This window comes from Phaenicophaeus curvirostris, unplaced genomic scaffold, assembly GCF_032191515.1.
Source record: "Phaenicophaeus curvirostris isolate KB17595 unplaced genomic scaffold, BPBGC_Pcur_1.0 scaffold_93, whole genome shotgun sequence".
Lineage (NCBI taxonomy): Eukaryota > Metazoa > Chordata > Aves > Cuculiformes > Cuculidae > Phaenicophaeus > Phaenicophaeus curvirostris.
In genome coordinates, this window is record NW_027206715.1 from 550,832 (window position 1) to 570,037 (window position 19,206).

General features: G+C 62.2%; 1 protein-coding gene across 1 annotated transcript in view; it reads right to left on the reverse strand.

Annotated features, from left to right (window-relative positions):
• Positions 1 to 19,206, reverse strand: part of RYR1 (ryanodine receptor 1) — a 129,512-nt gene that overhangs the window by 34,317 nt on the left and 75,989 nt on the right. The window contains 20 exon segments of the mRNA XM_069882232.1: positions 94 to 198; positions 1,170 to 1,298; positions 1,943 to 2,031; positions 2,797 to 2,877; positions 5,752 to 5,769; positions 6,548 to 6,621; positions 8,357 to 8,433; positions 8,535 to 8,614; positions 10,084 to 10,183; positions 10,277 to 10,363; positions 10,623 to 10,674; positions 10,820 to 10,926; positions 11,397 to 11,493; positions 12,623 to 12,735; positions 13,429 to 13,566; positions 14,483 to 14,542; positions 14,666 to 14,836; positions 16,419 to 16,433; positions 18,316 to 18,408; positions 18,527 to 18,614. Coding sequence (XP_069738333.1) covers positions 94 to 198; positions 1,170 to 1,298; positions 1,943 to 2,031; positions 2,797 to 2,877; positions 5,752 to 5,769; positions 6,548 to 6,621; positions 8,357 to 8,433; positions 8,535 to 8,614; positions 10,084 to 10,183; positions 10,277 to 10,363; positions 10,623 to 10,674; positions 10,820 to 10,926; positions 11,397 to 11,493; positions 12,623 to 12,735; positions 13,429 to 13,566; positions 14,483 to 14,542; positions 14,666 to 14,836; positions 16,419 to 16,433; positions 18,316 to 18,408; positions 18,527 to 18,614 — 1,774 coding nt within the window.

Below are 19,206 nucleotides of genomic sequence, written 5' to 3' on the forward strand. Positions count from 1 at the left end.
GGGGCCCCGACTTCTCCAGCTCGGAGCGGGAAGCAGGTTAGTAGGGGGGGTTGAGGCATTTCCCAGCGCTCCCAGTGCCCTCCCAGTGCCCACCTGGGCCAACTTCTTCATCATGTGCGCGAAGACGTGGAGGAAGCCGACGACGGCGTCCCAGAGGCGGCTGTGGGCCAGGCTCTGCTGGTTCCCCGTGCAGGGACCCTGCGGGAGGTGCCACCGGGGTCACCAGGGGCTTTGGGGACCTCCCGGGGGACCCCTCGGAGACCGAGCTCCTCAAGGACCCTCACCAGGGACACCGGAGTCCTTGGGGACCACCAGGACCCCTTGGATTCCAGGTTCCTCCAGGGCTGGTGGGTCTGGGGAACCCTCGAGGACCCTCACCAGGGACACCAGAGTCCTCGGGGACCACCAGGACCCCTTGGATTCCGGGTTTCTTGAGGGTCAGTGGGGCTGGTGGGCCTGGGGGTCCTTGAGGACCAGCACCAGGGACACCAGAGTCCTCAGGGACCACCAGGACCCCTTGGATTCCGGGTTCCTTGAGGGTCAGTGGGGCTGGTGGGTCTGGGGGTCCTTGGGGACCAGCACCAGGGACACCAGAGTCCTCAGGGACCACCAGGACCCCTTGGATTCTGGGTTCCTTGAGGGTCAGTGGGGCTGGTGGGCCTGGGGGGTCCTTGGGGACCAGCACCAGGGACACCAGAGTCCTCGGGGACCACCAGGACCCCTTGGATTCCGGGTTCCTTGAGGGTCAGTGGGGCTGGTGGGTCTGGGGGTCCTTGGGGACCAGCACCAGGGACACCAGAGTCCTCAGGGACCACCAGGACCCCTTGGATTCCGGGTTCCTCGAGGGCTGGTGGGTCTGGGGGACCCTCGAGGACCCTCACCAGGGACACCAGAGTCCTTGGGGACCACCAGGACCCCTTGGATTCTGGGTTCCTTGAAGGTCAGTGGGGCTGGTGGGTCTGGGGGTCCTTGGGGACCAGCACCAGGGACACCAGAGTCCTCAGGGACCACCAGGACCCCTTGGATTCCGGGTTCCTCAAGGGCTGGTGCCTCTGGGGGGTCCTTGGGGACCAGCACCAGGGACACCAGAGTCCTCGGGGACCACCAGGACCCCTTGGATTCCGGGTTCCTTGAGGGCTGGTGGGTCTGGGGGGGCTTTGGGGTCCCACCTGGATGTACTCGGTGAGGCTGTTGAAAACCTGCTTGGCCACGGCCATCGCCTTGGAGAAGTTGCGCTTGCCCTGCTCATCGATGACGTCCTTCCCGGAGTAGTACCAGTAGAAGTCGCTGATGGACTCCTGACGCCCAAAGGGGACGTCACGGGGGGGCCACGGGGAGCACCGGGAACACAAGGACGTGGGGATGGGGACCACCAGGAGCACCAGGATGTGGAGGTGGGGACACAGGGACCACCAGGAACACGAAGATGTGAAGATGGGGACCACCAGGAGCACCAAGATGTGGGGTTGGGGACCACCAGGAGCACCAGGACATAGGGTTGGGGACACAGGGACCACCAGGAGCACCAAGATGTGGAGATGGGGACCACCAGGACCACCAGGACATGGAGATGGGGACACGGGGACCAGCAGGAGCACCAGGACATGGGGCTGGGGGCCACCAGGAGCACCAGGACATGGGGTTGGGGACACAGGGACCACCAGGAGCCCCAGGACATGAGGTTGGGGACCACCAGGAGCACCAAGATGTGGAGATGGGGACCACCAGGACCACCAGGATGTGGGGATGGGGACACGGGGACCACCAGGACCCCCAGGACATGGGGTTGGGGGCCACCAGGAGCCCCAGGACATGGGGTTGGGGACATGGGGACCACCAGGACGTGGGGATTAGGGACACGGGGACCACCAGGAGCACGGGGACGTGGGGTCGGGGGCCACCAGGCGCGGGAGGCCTGGTGTGGTGGCCGCGGGGTGGCTACCTGGAGCCGCAGCAGGTAGTCCACGGTGCAGATGATGATGTTGATGGTCGTCGTGTTCCCCGTCTGCGTGCGCAGGTAGTTCTGGAAGTCTGGGGCGGGGGGGACATGGGGGGACACGTCACCTCCAAGGCCACCACGGACACCCCATGGTCACCACGGACACCCCATGGTCACCCCATGGTCACCCGGTGGCCACCAAGGCCCCCCCAGCTCCTTCTCCTGCCCCCAGGGTCACCAAAGCCCCTTCCCCGCCCCGTGTCCCCCCAGCAGGTCCCCGTGTCCCCCCATCCCCAATGTCCTCGATGTCCCTGCTCTCTCCCCTGTCCCCAAGTCCTCGATGTCCCCAAGTCCTCGATGTCCCTGTGGTGTTCCCCCCAGCGTCCATGATGACCTCAAACGTCCTCAATGTCCTCCAAGTCTCCCCAAATTCCCACGTCCCCCGCGATGTCCCCATGTCCCCCCTCAATCTCTGGGATGTCCTTGATGTCCCCAAATTCCTCAACATCCCCAAATTCCTCAACGTCCCCACGTCCCCCCGATGTCCGTGATGACCTCAAATGCCCTCAAGGTCCTCCAAGTCTCCCCAAATTCCCGTGTCCCCCCAAATGTCCCCAATGTCCCTGATGTCCCCCCAAGATCCCCCGTGTCCCCTCAATGTCTGGGATGTCCTCGATGTCCCCAAATTCCTCAATGTCCCCCCAACGTCCCCATGCCCTGATGTCCCCTCAGTGTCCCCAAAGTCCTCGACGTCCCCCAAGTCTCCCCAAATTCCCGTGTCCCCCCGATGTCCCCCTGTCCCCCCAATGTCCCCGTGTCCCCCTGTCCCCCTCGTGTCCCCGTGTCCCCCCTCCCACCGTTGTTGTGTCCCTCGCAGAGCAGCTGGAGCAGGCGGAATAAATCCTGCGTGAACTCGTCGTCCGCCATCACCTTCTCCCCTGGGGACACACTGGGGTCACTGGGACACACCGGGAGCACTGGGGGGGCACTGGGGACACACTGGGGGGCACTCAGGGGCACTGGGGACACACTGGGAATGCACTGGGAGCACTGGGGACAGACTGGGAGGCACTGGGGACACACTGGGAGCACTGGGGGGGCACTGGGGACACACTGGGACACACTCGGGGGCACTGGGACAGACTGGGAGGCACTGGGGACACACTGGGGACACACTGGGACACACTCGGGGGCACTGGGACAGACTGGGAACGCACTGGGAGCACTGGGGACACACTGGGGGGGCACTGGGGACACACTGGGGGGGCACTGGGGACACACTGGGGGGGCACTGGAGTCACTGGGACACACTGGGGACAGGCTGGGGGACACTGGGGGGCACTGGGACAGACTGGGAACACACTGGGGTCACTGGGACACACGGGGGACATACTGGGGGACACTGGGACAGACTAGGGACACACGGGGAGCACTGGGGACACACTGGGGGGGCACTGGGGACACACTGGGGGGGCACTGGGGACACACTGGGACACACTCGGGGGCACTGGGACAGACTGGGAGGCACTGGGGACACACTGGGGACACACTGGGACACACTCGGGGGCACTGGGACAGACTGGGAACGCACTGGGAGCACTGGGGACACACTGGGGGGGCACTGGGGACACACTGGGGGGGCACTGGGGACAGGCTGGGGGACACTGGGGGGCACTGGGACAGACTGGGAACACACTGGGGTCACTGGGACACACGGGGGACATACTGGGGGACACTGGGACAGACTAGGGACACACGGGGAGCACTGGGGACACACTGGGGGGGCACTGGGGACACACTGGGAACACACTGGGGTCACTGGGACACACTGGGGACAGGCTGGGGGACACTGGGGGGCACTGGGACAGACTGGGAACACACGGGGAGCACTGGGGACACACTGGGGGGGCACTGGGGACACACTGGGGGGGCACTGAGGGACACTGGGGGAACTGGGGACAGACTGGGAACACACTGGGGTCACTGGGACACACTGGGGACAGGCTGGGGGACGCTGGGGGACACTGGGACAGACTGGGAACACACTGGGAGCACTGGGGACACACTGGGGGGGCACTGGGGACACACTGGGAACACACTGGGGTCACTGGGACACACGGGGGACATACTGGGGGACACTGGGACAGACTAGGGACACACGGGGAGCACTGGGGACACACTGAGGGGCACTGGGGACAGACTGGGGGACACTGGGGGAACTGGAGACACACTGGGGGGCACTGGGACAGACTGGGAACACACTGGGAGCACTGGGGACACACTGGGGGAACTGGGGACAGACTGGGAACACACTGGGGACAGACTGGGAACACACTGGGGACAGGCTGGGGGACGCTGGGACAGACTGGGAACACACTGGGAGCACTGGGACACACTGGGGGGGCACTGGGGACACACTGGGGGGGCACTGGGGACACACTGGGGGGGCACTGGGGACACTGGGACACACTGGGGACAGGCTGGGGGACACTGGGGGGCACTGGGACAGACTGGGAACACACTGGGGTCACTGGGACACACGGGGGACATACTGGGGGACACTGGGACAGACTAGGGACACACGGGGAGCACTGGGGACACACTGAGGGGCACTGGGGACAGACTGGGGGGCACTGGGGACAGACTGGGAACACACTGGGGTCACTGGGACACACTGGGGACAGACTGGGGGGCACTGGGGACAGACTGGGAACACACTGGGGACAGATTGGGGGGCACTGGGGGAACTGGAGACACACTGGGGGGCACTGGGACAGACTGGGAACACACTGGGAGCACTGGGGACACACTGGGGGGGCACTGGGGACACACTGGGGGGGCACTGGGGACACACTGGGGGGCACTGGGGACACACTGGGGGGCACTGGGGGGCACTGGGACAGACTGGGAACACACTGGGGTCACTGGGACACACGGGGGACATACTGGGGGGAACTGGGGACAGACTAGGGACACACGGGGAGCACTGGGGACACACTGAGGGGCACTGGGGACACACTGGGGGACACTGGGGGAACTGGAGACACACTGGGGGGCACTGGGACAGACTGGGGGGCGCTGGGGACAGACTGGGGGGCGCTGGGGACAGACTGGGGTGACACGGGGGGGGCAGAGGGGACACTGGGGGGGTGGCAGAGTTACCGGGGGCGCCAAGCGGGGCGGGGGGGGTGGCGGCTGCTGGGGGAGGGGCGCGCATAGAGGCCCCCAGGAGACCCTATAGGTCCCCTATAGACCCTATGGTCCTCCTAGAGGCTCCATAGAGCCTAGAGTCCCTCCCCCCCTAGATTCTATAGGTCCCCCTATAGACTCTGCAGGCCCCTGGAGCTCCCCTAGAGCCCCCCCCGAGATCATATAGACCCCCTATAGACCCCTTATAGTCCCTAGAGACACCCTATATACCTTATAGACTCCTATAGACCCCATAGATCCTATAGATTCCATAGACTCCTATAGACCCCCTTGCAGATCCTATAGACCCCATATAGCTCCTATAGACTCTGTAGATGCCTACAGATCCCCTTACAGGTCTTATAGACCCTGTAGACCCCCTATAGACCCCCTTATAGGTCTTACAGACCCTGTAGGCCCCCTATAGACCCCTATAGAACCCCTATAGACCTTATAGACTCTTTAGACCCCTATAGCCCCCTAAAGACTCCTATGGCCCCTATAGGGCCCCTGTAGCCCCTTCTGGTCCCCCTATAGGCTCTATAGCCCCTAGAGTCCCCCTATAGATTCTATAGGTCCCCTAGAGGCCCCTATAGGTGCCCCCCCCACCCCAATTTAATTACCGTTCTCGCGGCTGATGACTGTCGCCCGGAGCCGGGGGAGAGAAGGGAGAGAGGTGAGCGGGGTAATTAGGCACGGCGTTAATGAGGGGGGTCATTAGGGGCTGGGGGGGGCATTAATTAATGAGGGGGCATTAGGGATTGGGGGGTAATTAGGGATTGGGGGGTCATTCGGGATTCGGGGGCAACTAATGAATGTGGGATCATTAGGGATTGGGGGGCAATTAGGGATTGGAGGGTTCGTTAGGGATTAGGAATAATTAATGAATGGGGAACAATTAGGGATGGGGGCTCATTAATGGATGGGGAGTCATCAAGGGTTGGGAGTCATTAATTAATGGGAGGGTTCATTAGGGATTGGGGGTCATTAGGGGCTGGGGGGTTCATTAGGGGCTGGGGGGTTCATTAGGGGCTGGGGGGGTTCATTAATTAACCAGAGGGGTCATTAGGAGCTCGGAGCCGCATTAATTGCAAAGGGGGGGGGCGTGGGAAAATCAGGGGGGGCGTGGGAAAATGGGGGGGGATGAATGAAAGCTGGGGGGGAGCGTGGGAAAATCGGGGGGGGATGAATGAAAGCTGGGGGGGGCGTGGGAAAATGGGTTGGAGATGAATGAAAGCTGGGGGGGAGCGTGGGAAAATGGGAGGGGGATGAATGAAAGCTGGGGGGGGGCGTGGGAATTGGGGTCTCCCCGTGGGAAAGGGGGGGTCATAATGCAATGGGGGGGGAGGAGAAGAAAGGGGGGGCCGTGGGAATAGGAGGGGGGGCTATAAAAAAAGGGGGGACCCCCCCCAAACTCACTGGTCCCCTCCTCGGTCACCATCCCCAGTCCCTCAGCCTTGTTCTGCCTCTCGAACGCGTTCAGGTCCAGCACGCTGGGGGGGAAAGGGGGGTCAGGGGGGGCACCCCAAAACACACGGGGACCCCCAAAACCCTCTAGAGCCCCCCAACCCTCCCACAGCCCCCCTGCACCCGAAGCCCCCCCAAAAAACCCTACCCTGAACCCCTAAACACCCCCAGAGCCCCCCCAAACCCCACCCTGAACCCCTAAACCCTACCCTGAACCCCTAAACACCCCCAGAGCCCCCCCAAACCCCACCCTGAACCCCTAAACCTCCCCAGAGTCCCCCCCAAAATCCCCCCCCAACGCCCCCCCCAAACCCTCCGATATCAAGGAGGTCCCCAATATCCAAGAGGGGGACCCCAAAGCCCATGAGAAGATCCCAAAACCCAAGGTGGGGGACCCCAATATCCAAGGGGAGGACCCAGATGTCCCCATGAGGGGACCCCAAAGCCCATGAGGGGACCCCAAAGTGAGGGACCCCAAAACCCATGAGGGGGACTCCAACGCCCATGAGAAGATCCCAAAACCCATAGTGGGGGGCCCTGATGTCCCCATGAGGGGACCCCAAAGCCCATGAGAGGACCCTGATGTCCCCATGAGACCCCAAAACCCATAGTGGGGGACCCTGATGTCCCCATGAGGCCCCAAAACCCATAGTGGGGGACCCCAAAACCCATGAGAAGACCCCAAAACCAATAAAGGGACCCTGATGCAACCATGAGACCCTGAAACCCATAGTGGGGGACCCCAAAACTCACGAGAAGACCTCGAAGCCCATGATGGGACCCTGATGTCCCCATGAGACCCCAAAACTCATAGTGGGGGACCCCAAAACCCATAGTGGGGGACCCTGATGTCCCCATGAGACCCCAAAACCCATAGTGGGGGACCCCAAAGCCCATAGTGGGGGACCCTGATGTCCCCATGAGACCCCAAAACCCATAGTGGGGGACCCCAAAGCCCATAGTGGGGGACCCTGATGCCCCCATGAGACCCCGAAATCCATAGTGGGGGACCCCAAAACCCATAGTGGGGGACCCTGATGTCCCCATGAGACCCCAAAACCCATAGTGGGGGACCCCAAAGCCCATAGTGGGGGACCCTGATGTCCCCATGAGACCCCAAAGCCCATAGTGGGGGACCCTGATGCCCCCATGAGACCCCGAAATCCATAGTGGGGGACCCCAAAACCCATGAGAAGACCCCGAAGCTGATGATGGGACCCTGATGTCCCCATGAGACCCCAAAACCCATAGTGGGGGACCCCAAAGCCCATAGTGGGGGACCCTGATGTCCCCATGAGACCCCAAAACTCATAGTGGGGGACCCCAAAACCCATAGTGGGGGACCCTGATGTCCCCATGAGACCCCAAAACCCATAGTGGGGGACCCCAAAGCCCATAGTGGGGGACCCTGATGCCCCCATGAGACCCCAAAACCCATAGTGGGGGACCCCAAAACCCATAGTGGGGGACCCTGATGCCCCCATGAGACCCCAAAACCCATAGTGGGGGACCCCAAAGCCCATAGTGGGGGACCCTGATGCCCCCATGAGACCCCGAAATCCATAGTGGGGGACCCCAAAACCCATGAGAAGACCCCGAAGCTGATGATGGGACCCTGATGTCCCCATGAGACCCCAAAACCCATAGTGGGGGACCCCAAAGCCCATAGTGGGGGACCCTGATGTCCCCATGAGACCCCAAAACCCATAGCGGGGGGGACCCTGAAACCCATGGGGGGGACCCCAAAACGCGTGGTGTCACCTGCAGGTCTGCATGAGGGCCTGGACGCTCTGGAAGAAGCCGACCTCGCGCTTCTCCTTGAGGTAATCCAGCATTTTCTGGGGACAGACGGACGCGGGGACGTGGGGACGGACGTTTGGGGGGGACACGGGGGGGGGGGGGACAGACGGACGGACGCGAGGGGGACAGACGGACGCACCTGCTGGACGTCGGCGTTGCCCCCGTTGAGGATGGAGATGCCGAGCTTGAGGGTGGAGGAGACCATCTCGCCCCGCTCGCCTGCGGGCCCCGGTTTGGGGCGGGGGGACACCCCATTTTAGGGGAAAATCCCATGTTTTTGGGGAAAAATCCCATTTTTTTGGGGAAAAATCCCATTTTGGGGGGAAAAATCCCACATTAAGGGGGGAAAATCCCATTTTCTTTGGGAAAAATCCCATTTTAGGGGGAAAATCCCACATTAAGGGGGGAAAATCCCACATTAAGGGGGGAAATATCTCATTTTAGGGGGAAAATCCCGCCTTAAGGGGGGAAAATCCCATTTTTTTGGGGAAAAATCCCATTTTAGGGGGAAAAATCCCACATTAAGGGGGGAAAATCCCATTTTCTTTGGGAAAAATCCCATTTTAAGGGGGAAAATCCCACATTAAGAGGGGAAAATCCCATTTTTTGGGGGAAAAATCCCACATAAAGGGGGGAAAATCCCATTTTTTGGGGGAAAAATCCCACATAAAGGGGGGAAAATCCCATTTTTTGGGGGGAAAAATCCCACATTAAGGGGGGAAAATCCCATTTTCTTTGGGAAAAATCCCATTTTGGGGGGGGAAATCCCACATTAAGGGGGGGAAAATTCCATTTTTTTGGGGAAAAATCCCATTTTAAGGGGGAAATTCCCACATTAAGGGGGGAAAATCCCATTTTTTGGGGGGAAAAATCCCACATTAAGGGGGGAAAATCCCATTTTCTTTGGGAAAAATCCCATTTAAGGGGGAAAATCCCACATTAAGAGGGGGAAAATTCCATTTTTTTGGGGAAAAATCCCATTTTAAGGGGGAAAATCCCACATTAAGGGGGGGAAATCCCATTTTTGGGGGAGAGAAAACTCCATTTTAGGGGGAAAATCCCATTTTTTTGGGGAGAAAACCCAATTTTGGGGGGAAAACCCAATTTTCCGGGGGAAACCTCCATTTTTTGGGGGGACGCCTCATATTTTGGGGGGGACACCTCATATTTTGGGGGGGACACCTCATATTTTGGGTGGTAAAATCCCATTTTTGGGGGTCCCACTCACGGCCGCTCAGCCTGGGGTGGGCTGGGTCCCCCCAGCCCCCCAACTTTGGGGTGGGGGGTGTCCCTCAGGACCCCACATTTGGGGGGATCCCCACTTTATTTTGGGAGGGGGCATCTCACTTTTGGGGTGGGGGGGGTCCCAATTTTGGGGGGCCCCCCAGTTTTTGGGGTGGGGGGCTCCTCACTTTTGGAGGGTCCTCACATTGTTGGGGTGGGGAACACCTCAATTTTGGGGTGGGGGGGTCCCTATCAGTGGGGGGTCCCCCATTTTCGAAGCAAGGGGGGGGTCCCCTCTCCTTCCAGGCTCTCAGCTCCCCCCTTGGGGCGGTTCGGGTGCCCCCAGGACCCCAATTTTGGGGTGAGGTCTCCACTTATTGGGGCGGGGGGCGTTCCTATCTTTGAGAGGGGGGGTGCCCTCATCTTTGGGGGGGTCCCCCTTTTTTTGGGGGGGGGTCCCTCACCCTTGCAGGCGCTGATCATCTGCAGCACCATCTCGGCCGCCCCCCGCGTGTGCAGCCGCGCCTGCTGGTGCAGCAGCTTCTGCTTCTCCATCTCCTTCTCCTGGTTTTTGGGGGGGCACAGCAAGAAAAAGGGGGTTCAGGACTAAAAAGTGGGGTTCGAGGGGTGTGTGTCGAGGTACCCCCTTCTCCCCACCTCGAAAGAGTCTTCGGCTTCCTCCTCCTCCTCCTCCTCCTTCTCCTCCTTCTTCTCCTCTTCTTCACCTTCTTCAATGTGGCAGCTCTGGGGGGGGGGGGTTAGGAGAGGGGGGGTCTTGGGGGCACCTCAAGTCCTACAGATCCCCCCAAAGCCATAGGGAACCCCCAAAACCCTGGGGGGCCCCAAAAAAACCATGGGGAGCCCATCAAACCTGGAGGAATCAACCCCAAACCCTGAGGAACCAACCCCACCAACTCCCCCCTCCCAAGAAGGGTCCCTGGGGGGGTTTTTGGGGTCCCTGGGGGGGGTTTTGGGGTCCCTGGGGGGGGTTTTGGGGTCCCACCTTGGCCATGATGCCGGCGTAGGCCATGTACAGGTGATCCTGCTCCAGTTTGCTGGGGGGGGCAGGGGGGACAATGGGTCAGAGGGCTCTGAGGGACCCCCCTACCCCCAATCTGGGGGGGTCTGAGGGGGTCCCGGGGGTCCAGGTGACCCCCAAGCGTGGGTGGGAGCCGTGGGGAGCCCCCCCACCCCCCAAACCTCCTCTCGGTGAGTGCCGTGCGGCTGAAGTGCAGGATGAGCTGGTGCAGGGGATCCGGCTTCTTCTCCCGCTCTTCGTCCTCCTCCTCCTCCTCCTCACCCGCTTTCTGCAAACAGGGGGGGTGGAGGACCTCAAGAACCCCTGAGGAACCTCCAGGAGCTCCTCAAACCCCCTGAGGAACCTCCAGAACCCCCCCAGGACCCCTGAGGAACCTCCAGGACCTCCTCAAACCCCTTGGAGAACCTCCAGAACCCCCCCAGGACCCCTGAGGAACCTCCAGGAGCTCCTCAAACCCCCTGAGGAACCTCCAGAACCCCCCCAGGACCCCTGAGGAACCTCCAGGAGCTCCTCAAACCCCCTGAGGAACCTCCAGAACCCCCCCAGGACCCCTGAGGAACCTCCAGGAGCTCCTCAAACCCCCTGAGGAACCTCCAGAACCCCCCCAGGACCCCTGAGGAACCTCCAGGAGCTCCTCAAACCCCCTGAGGAACCTCCAGAACCCCCCCAGGACCCCTGAGGAACCTCCAGGAGCTCCTCAAACCCCCTGAGGAACCTCCAGGTCCAACGTTTCCTCACCGAGAGGTCATCGATCATTCGGTCCTCGAAGGGATGTTCCTCGCGCTCCAGCCACGACAGCTTGTAGGCCTCCAGGAACATGTTACACGCGCGGTGCCTGCCCAGTACCTCCCAGTTACTCCCAGTTGCTCCCAGTATAGAGCTGGGTCACCCTCGGGCCTTCCCAGTTACTCCCAGTACCGTTCCCGGTCACCCTTGGGTGATTCCAGTTGCTCCCAGTAGAGTTTTAGGTCACTCCCTGTTGCTCCCAGTTACTCCCAGTCCCTCCCAGTTACTCCCAGTAGCATTCTGGGTCACCTCCAGGTGTTCCCAGTTGCTCCCAGTAGAGTTTGAGGTTGCTCTCTGGCGTTCCCAGTTACTCTCAGTTGCTCCCAGTCCCTCCCAGTGCTCCCCAGTCCCTTCCCAGTCCCTCCCAGTCCCCCCTAGTTTCCTCCCAGTGCTCCCCAGTCCCTCCCAGTGCTCCCCAGTCCCCCCCAGTTTCCTCCCAGTCCCCCCTAGTTTCCTCCCAGTGCTTCCCAGTCCCTCCCAGCGCCTCCCAGTTCCCCCCAGTTTCCTCCCAGTCCCCTCCAGTTTCCTCCCAGTCCCTCCCAGCGCCTCCCAGTCCCCCCCAGTTTCCTCCCAGTCCCCCCTAGTTTCCTCCCAGTGCTTCCCAGTCCCTCCCAGCGCCTCCCAGTGCCCCCCAGCTTCCTCCCAGTCCTTCCCCTGTCCCTCCCAGTCCCCTCCAGCGCTCCCCAGTCCCTCCCAGTGCCCCCTACACCCTCCCAGTCCCTCCCAGTTCCCTCCAGTGCCTTCCCATTCCCTCCCCAGTCCCTCCCAGTGCCCCCTAAACCCTCCCAGTCCCCTCCAGTACCTCCCAGTCCCTCCCCAGTCCCTCCCAGTGCCCCCTAAACCCTCCCAGTCCCTCCCAGTCCCTCCCAGTGCCCCCTAAACCCTCCCAGTCCCCTCCAGTCCCTCCCAGTCCCTCCCCAGTCCCTCCCAGTTCCCTCCAGTGCCTTCCCAGTCCCTCCCCAGTCCCTCCCCAGTGCCCCCTAAACCCTTCCAGTCCCTCCCAATCCCTCCCCAGTCCCTCCCAGTGCCCCTTAAACCCTCCCAGTCCCTCCCAGTCCCCTCCAGTCCCTCCCATTCCCTCCCCAGTCCCTCCCAGTGCCCCCTAAACCCCCCCAGTCCCTCCCAATCCCTCCCAATCCCTCCCAGGGCCCCCCAGGGCCCCCCAGGGCCGCAGTGACCTGGGCAGGTTGTAGAGGGGGGTCATGCGGAAGCAGGCGACGACCGCGCGGCGCCGCTGCTTGGACAGGAGCTTGTGCCAAACGGCCTTCTTGGACTTGTAGGGGTGCTCGGTCTGGGGGGGGACGGGGACACTGGGACCCCCGGGAGACCCCCCAGGAGCCCCCGGACCCCCCCCAAACCCCCCAGGATCCCCCAGACCCCTGGAGAACCTCAAGAATCCTTGGAGAACCTCCATGACCCCCCAAACCCCTGGAGAACCTCAAGAACCCCTGGAGAACCTCTAAGGCCTCCTCAGACCCCTGAAGAACCTCAAGGAACCTCAAGAACCCCATGAGAACCTCAAGAATCCCTGGAGAACCTCCACGACCCCCCAAACCCCTGGAGAAACTCACAGACCCCTGGAGAACCTCAAGAACCCCTGGAGAACCTCCATGACCCCCCAAACCCCTGGAGAATCTCAAGAACCCCTGGAGAACCTCCAGGACCCTCCAAACCCCTGGAGAACCTCAAGAACCCCTGGAGAACCTCCATGACCCCCCAAACCCCTGGAGAATCTCAAGAACCCCTGGAGAACCTCTAAGGCCTCCTTAGACCCCTGAAGAACCTCAAGGAACCTCAAGAACCCCTGGAGAACCTCCACGACCCCCCAAACCCCTGGAGAACCTCAAGAACCCCTGGAGAACCTCTAAGGCCTCCTCAGACCCCTGAAGAACCTCAAGGAACCTCAAGAACCCCATGAGAACCTCAAGAATCCCTGGAAAACCCCTCAAAAACCCTGGGAGAACCTCGAGGGCCTCCTCCCGACCTGCTCGAGGTGGTAGAGCACGGCCGACACCTCCTGGACCCTGCGGACGATCTTCTCGGGGCTGTCGGCGTCCTCGGCGCGGCCGGGCAGCTCGCGGTACAGGGCCAACTGCCACCGCATGGACGAGCTGCTCTCGCACTGCGGACACGGAGACACGGTCACCTCCGGGAGGACGTGGGGACCACGAGGAGGTGACGGGGACCATGGGGAACATCAGGATGTGGTGGGGACCATGAGGACATGGGGACCATGAGGACATGGGGACCACGGGGAGGTGGTGGAGCTTACGGAGACCGTGATGATATCGTGATGACCATGGTGACTTGGTGGGACTCATGGGTCCATGGGGAGGTGCTGGGGACCATGGGGACCATGGGGAGGTGGTGGGGACCATGGAGACCATAAGGATGTGGAGGGGACCGTGGGGAGGTGATGGGGCTCGTGGGGAGGTGGTGGGGACCACAGGGAACATCAGGATGTGGTGAGGACCATGGGGACCATGGGGAGGTGATGGGGACCGTGGGGAGGTGGTGGGGACCACAGGGAACATCAGGATGTGGTGAGGACCATGGGGACCATGGGGAGGTGATGGGGACCATGGGGAGGTGGTGGAACTCATGGGAAGGTGGTGGGGACCATGGGGACCACCAGGATGTGGTGGGGACCACTGGGACGTAGTGGGAACCATGAGGACATGGGGACCATGGGGAGGTGGTGGGGACCATGGGGACCATGGGGAGGTGATGGGGACCATAAGGATGTGGTGAGGCTCATGGGGACCACGGGGAGGTGGTGGGACTCATGGGGAGGTGATGGGGCTCGTGGGGAGGTGGTGGGGACCATGGTGACCGTGGGGAGGTGATGGGGACCATGGGGACGTGGTGGGGACCATGGGGACCACCAGGATGTGGTGGGGACCACGAGGACATAGTGGGAACCATAAAGACACGGGGACCATGGGGAGGTGGTGGAGCTCATGGGGCTCATGGGGAGGTGGTGGGGACCATGGGGACGTGGTGAGGACCATGGGGACTTGGTGGGGAGGTCACCTCACCTTGCCCTGCAGGTGCAGGTTGTTGTTGAGGAACTCCCGCACCTCCTCGTCCGTGTCCTTCTGCAGGAGGGGACAGGCCGGGGACACCTCAGGGCTTGTCCCCGAGCCCCGAGGTCGTCCCCGAGGTTGTCCCCGAGCCCCGAGGTTGTCCCCGAGGTTGTCCCCGAGCCCCCCGGAACCCACCAGGGCGTAGCGGCCCTTGGCCAGGGCGATGAGCTCCTGGTCGGTGGGGGAGCACATGTTGAGGCCGATGGGCAGCATCTTCTTGAGGGTAGCCACGATGAGCGAGGTGTGGACGGAGTAACGGTCCCCACGGCGCTTCTTCTTCGTCCTCTCCTGCTCCGAGCCGCCCCCCTGCGGGGACAGCAAGGAGGGCGTCAGGGCCACCGCCCCGGGGGACAGGGACGTCCCTGGTGGGACCTCGGAGCCCTTAGGGTGAGGAACATCAACATCCCAATGGCACAGGGACGTCCGTGAGGATGAGGAGATCCCTGGTGGGACCTCAGAGCCACAAGGATGAGGAACATCAACATCTGTGAGGATGAGGAGATCCCTGGTGGGACCTCAGAGCCACAAGGATGAGGAACATCAACATCTGTGAGGATGAGGAGATCCCTGGTGGGACCTCAGAGCCACAAGGATGAGGAACATCAACATCTGTGAGGATGAGGAGATCCCTGGTGGGACCTCAGAACCACAAGGATGAGGAACATCAACATCTGTGAGGATGAGGAGATCCCTGGTGGGACCTCAGAACCACAAGGATGAGGAACATCAACATGAGAACATCTCAGGGACATCCCTGGTGGGACCTCAGAGCCACAGGGATGAGGAACATCAACATCCCGATGGCACAGGGATGTCCCTAAGAATGAGGAAATCCCTGGTGGGACCTCAGAGCCACAAGGATGAGGGACCTCAACGCGAGGAACATCTCAGGGATGTCCCTGGTGGGACCTCAGAGCCACAGGGATGAGGGACCTCAACGCGAGGAACATCTCAGGGATGTCCCTGGTGGGACCTCAGAGCCACAGGGATGAGGGACCTCAACGCGAGGAACATCTCAGGGATGTCCCTGGTGGGACCTCAGAGCCACAGGGATGAGGGACCTCAACGCGAGGAACATCTCAGGGATGTCCCTGGTGGGACCTCAGAGCCACAGGGATGAGGGACCTCAACACAAAGAACATCTCAGGGACATCCCTGGTGGGACCTCAGAGCCACAAGGATGAGGAACATCAACATCCCGATGGCACAGGGATGTCCGTGAGGATGAGGAGATCCCTGGTGGGACCTCAGAGCCACAAGGATGAGGGACCTCAACACAAAGAACATCTCAGGGATGTCCCTGGTGGGACCTCAGAGCCACAGGGATGAGGGACCTCAACGCGAGGAACATCTCAGGGATGTCCCTGGTGGGACCTCAGAGCCACAAGGATGAGGGACCTCAACACAAAGAACATCTCAGGGATGTCCCTGGTGGGACCTCAGAGCCACAGGGATGAGGGACCTCAACGCGAGGAACATCTCAGGGACATCCCTGGTGGGACCTCAGAGCCACAGGGATGAGGAACATCAACATCCCGATGGCACAGGGATGTCCTTATGGATGAGGAGATCCCTGGTGGGACCTCAGAGCCACAAGGATGAGGGACATCAAGACAAGGAACATCTCAGGGACATCCGTGGTGGGACCTCAGAGCCACAAGGATGAGGGGCAGCAGAACCAAGACCCCTGTGCCATGGGGATGTGGCCCAGAGGCGGTGGGGACACCAGGAGGTGGGGACACCAGGACCCTGGTTCCACGTAGCTCCAGCAGCCCCAGAGCTCCCAGATGAAGCCCTGCAGGACGTCCCTGGGGGTCCCAGCCCTGGTGGCCCCACCGAGCGGAACCCCAGCGAGGTTTCGGGGTCCTCCCCGCCGGCCCCTGCTAACCTGGCCGTCTCCAGACTGGGTGACGTCGCCCGCGGCCGAGCCGGGAGAGAAGAGACAGCGTTAGGGTCCCAGGGGGGACAGGGAGGGACGGAGACCCACGGGGAAGAGGAGTTAGGGGGCACCAGGAGGGGTGGGAGGGCTGGAGATGCTGGGGTTGGGTGGGTTTGGGATCTCAGGGGGGGTTTGAGGGCACCAGGAGGGGTGGGAGGGCTGGAGATGCTGGGGTTGGGTGGGTTTGGGATCTCAGGGGGGGTTTGAGGGCACCAGGAGGGGTGGGAGGGCTGGAGATGCTGGGGTTGGGTGGGTTTGGGATCTCAGGGGGGGTTTGAGGGCACCAGGAGGGGTGGGAGGGCTGGAGATGTTTGGGGTTGGGTGGGTTTGGGATCTCAGGGGGGTTTGGGGGCACCAGGTGGGATGGGAGGGCTGGAGATGCTGGGGTTGGGTGGGTTTGGGGTCTCAGGGGGGTTTGGGGGCACCAGGAGGGTTGGAAAGGATGGAGACTCCCCAGGTTGTGTGGGTTTGGGGTCTCAGGGGGGTTTGGGGGCACCAGGAGGGGTGGGAGGGCTGGAGATGTTTGAGGTTGTGTGGGTTTGGGGTCTCAGGGGGGGTTTGGGGGTGGTTTGAGGGCACCAGGAGGGGTGGGAGGGCTGGAGATGCTGGGGTTGGGTGGGCTTGGGGTTTCAGGGGTGTTTGGGGGCACCAGGAGGGGTGGGAGGGCTGGAGATGTTTGGGGTTGGGTGGGTTTGGGGTCTCAGGGGGGTTTGGGGGCACCAGGTAGGGTGGGAGGGGTGGAGATGTTTGAGGTTGTGTGGGTTTGGGGTCTCAGGGGGGGTTTGGGGGTGGTTTGAGGGCACCAGGTGGGATGGGAGGGCTGGAGATGTTTGGGGTTGGGTGGGTTTGGGGTTTCAGGGGGGTTTGGGGGCACCAGGAGGGGTGGGAGGGCTGGAGATGTTTGGGGTTGGGTGGGTTTGGGGTCTCAGGGGGGGTTTGAGGGCACCGGGTGGGGTGGGAGGGCTGGAGATGTTTGGGGCTGGGTGGGTTTGGGATCTCAGGGGGGGTTGGGGGTGGTTTGAGGGCACCAGGTGGGGTGGGAGGGCTGGAGATGTTTGAGGTTGTGTGGGTTTGGGGTCTCAGGGGGGGTTTGGGGGTGGTTTGAGGGCACCAGGAGGGGTGGGAGGGCTGGAGATGTTTGGGGTTGGGTGGGTTTGGGGTCTCAGGGGGGTTTGGGGGTGGTTTGAGGGCACCAGGTGGGGTGGGAGGGCTGGAGATGTTTGGGGTTGGGTGGGTTTGGGGTCTCAGGGGGGTTTGGGGGTGGTTTGAGGGCACCAGGAGGGGTGGGAGGGCTGGAGATGTTTGGGGTTGGGTGGGTTTGGGATCTCAGGGGGGGTTTGAGGGCACCGGGTGGGGTGGGAGGGCTGGAGATGCTGGGGTTGGGTGGGTTTGGGGTCTCAGGGGGGGTTTGAGGGCACCGGGTGGGGTGGGAGGGCTGGAGATGCTGGGGTTGGGTGGGTTTGGGGTCTCAGGGGGGTTTGGGGATGGTTTGAGGGCACCAGGAGGGGTGGGAGAGCTGGAGATACTGGGGATCGGGTGGGTTTGGGGTCTCAGGTGGGTTTGAGGGCACCAGGTCAGGTGGGAAGGATGGAGATGCCCGAGGTTGGGTGGATTTGGGATCTCGGGGGGGTTTGGGGGTGGTTTGAGGGCACCAGGAGGGTTGGAAGGGCTGGAGACCCCTGGGATTGGGTGGGTTTGGGATCTCAGGGCGGTTTGGGGGTGGTTTGAGGGCAGCAGGAGGGGTGGGAGGCGTGGAGATGTTTGGGGTTGGGTGGGTTTGGGATCTCGGGGGGGTTTGGGGTCTCAGGTGGCCTCAGGGAGCAGGAGGAGGTGGCGCTGGGGTCACCTTGGCCATCTTGCTCTTGCTGTCGGCCGTCAGGAAGGACATGTTGTTGATCTCGTTCTGCACCACGAAGTTCTGCTCCTCACGCTTGAAGTTCTGCGGGGAGGGAGGACGTGGGGCCGCGACTCCAGCTCGGGGACCTCCTCCCAGGTCCCTCTGGGCCACCAGCCCCTCCACTAGCCACCCCTGGCTCCCCGGTGGCCCCTGGACTCACGTGGGACTTGGACCAGTAGATGAAGACCTCGCCGACCATGCGGAAAAGCTCCTCGGCGTCCGCGTTGGGCTCCGTCAGCCACTTGGCCCTGGGGGCACGCGGCCACCAGTGGGTCCCCGTGGCCACCATAAATGGGTCCCCGCGGCCACCATCAATGGGTCCCCGCGGCCACCACCAGTGGGACTCCATGGCCACTATGGGTAGATCTCCGTGGCCACCATGGGTAGATCTCTGTGGCCACCATGGGTAGGTCCTGGTGGCCACCATGGGTAGATCTCTGTGGCCACCATGGGTAGGTCCCCGTGGCCACCATGGGTAGATCTCCATGGCCACCACCCATAGATCTCCTTGGCCACCATCAATGGGTCTCCATGGCCACCATGGGTAGGTCCCCATGGCCACCATGGGTAGGTCCCTGTGGCCACCACGGGTAGGTCCCTGTGGCCACCATGGGTAGGTCTCCATGGCCACCATCAATGGGTCTCCATGGCCACCATGGGTAGATCTCTGTGGCCACCATGGGTAGGTCCCCGTGGCCACCATCAATGGGTCCCTGTGGCCACCATGGGGAGATCTCCATGGCCACCATGGGTAGGTCCCCATGGCCACCATGGGTAGAGCTCTGTGGCCACCATGGTTAGATCTCCATGGCCACCATGGGTAGGTCCCCGTGGCCACCA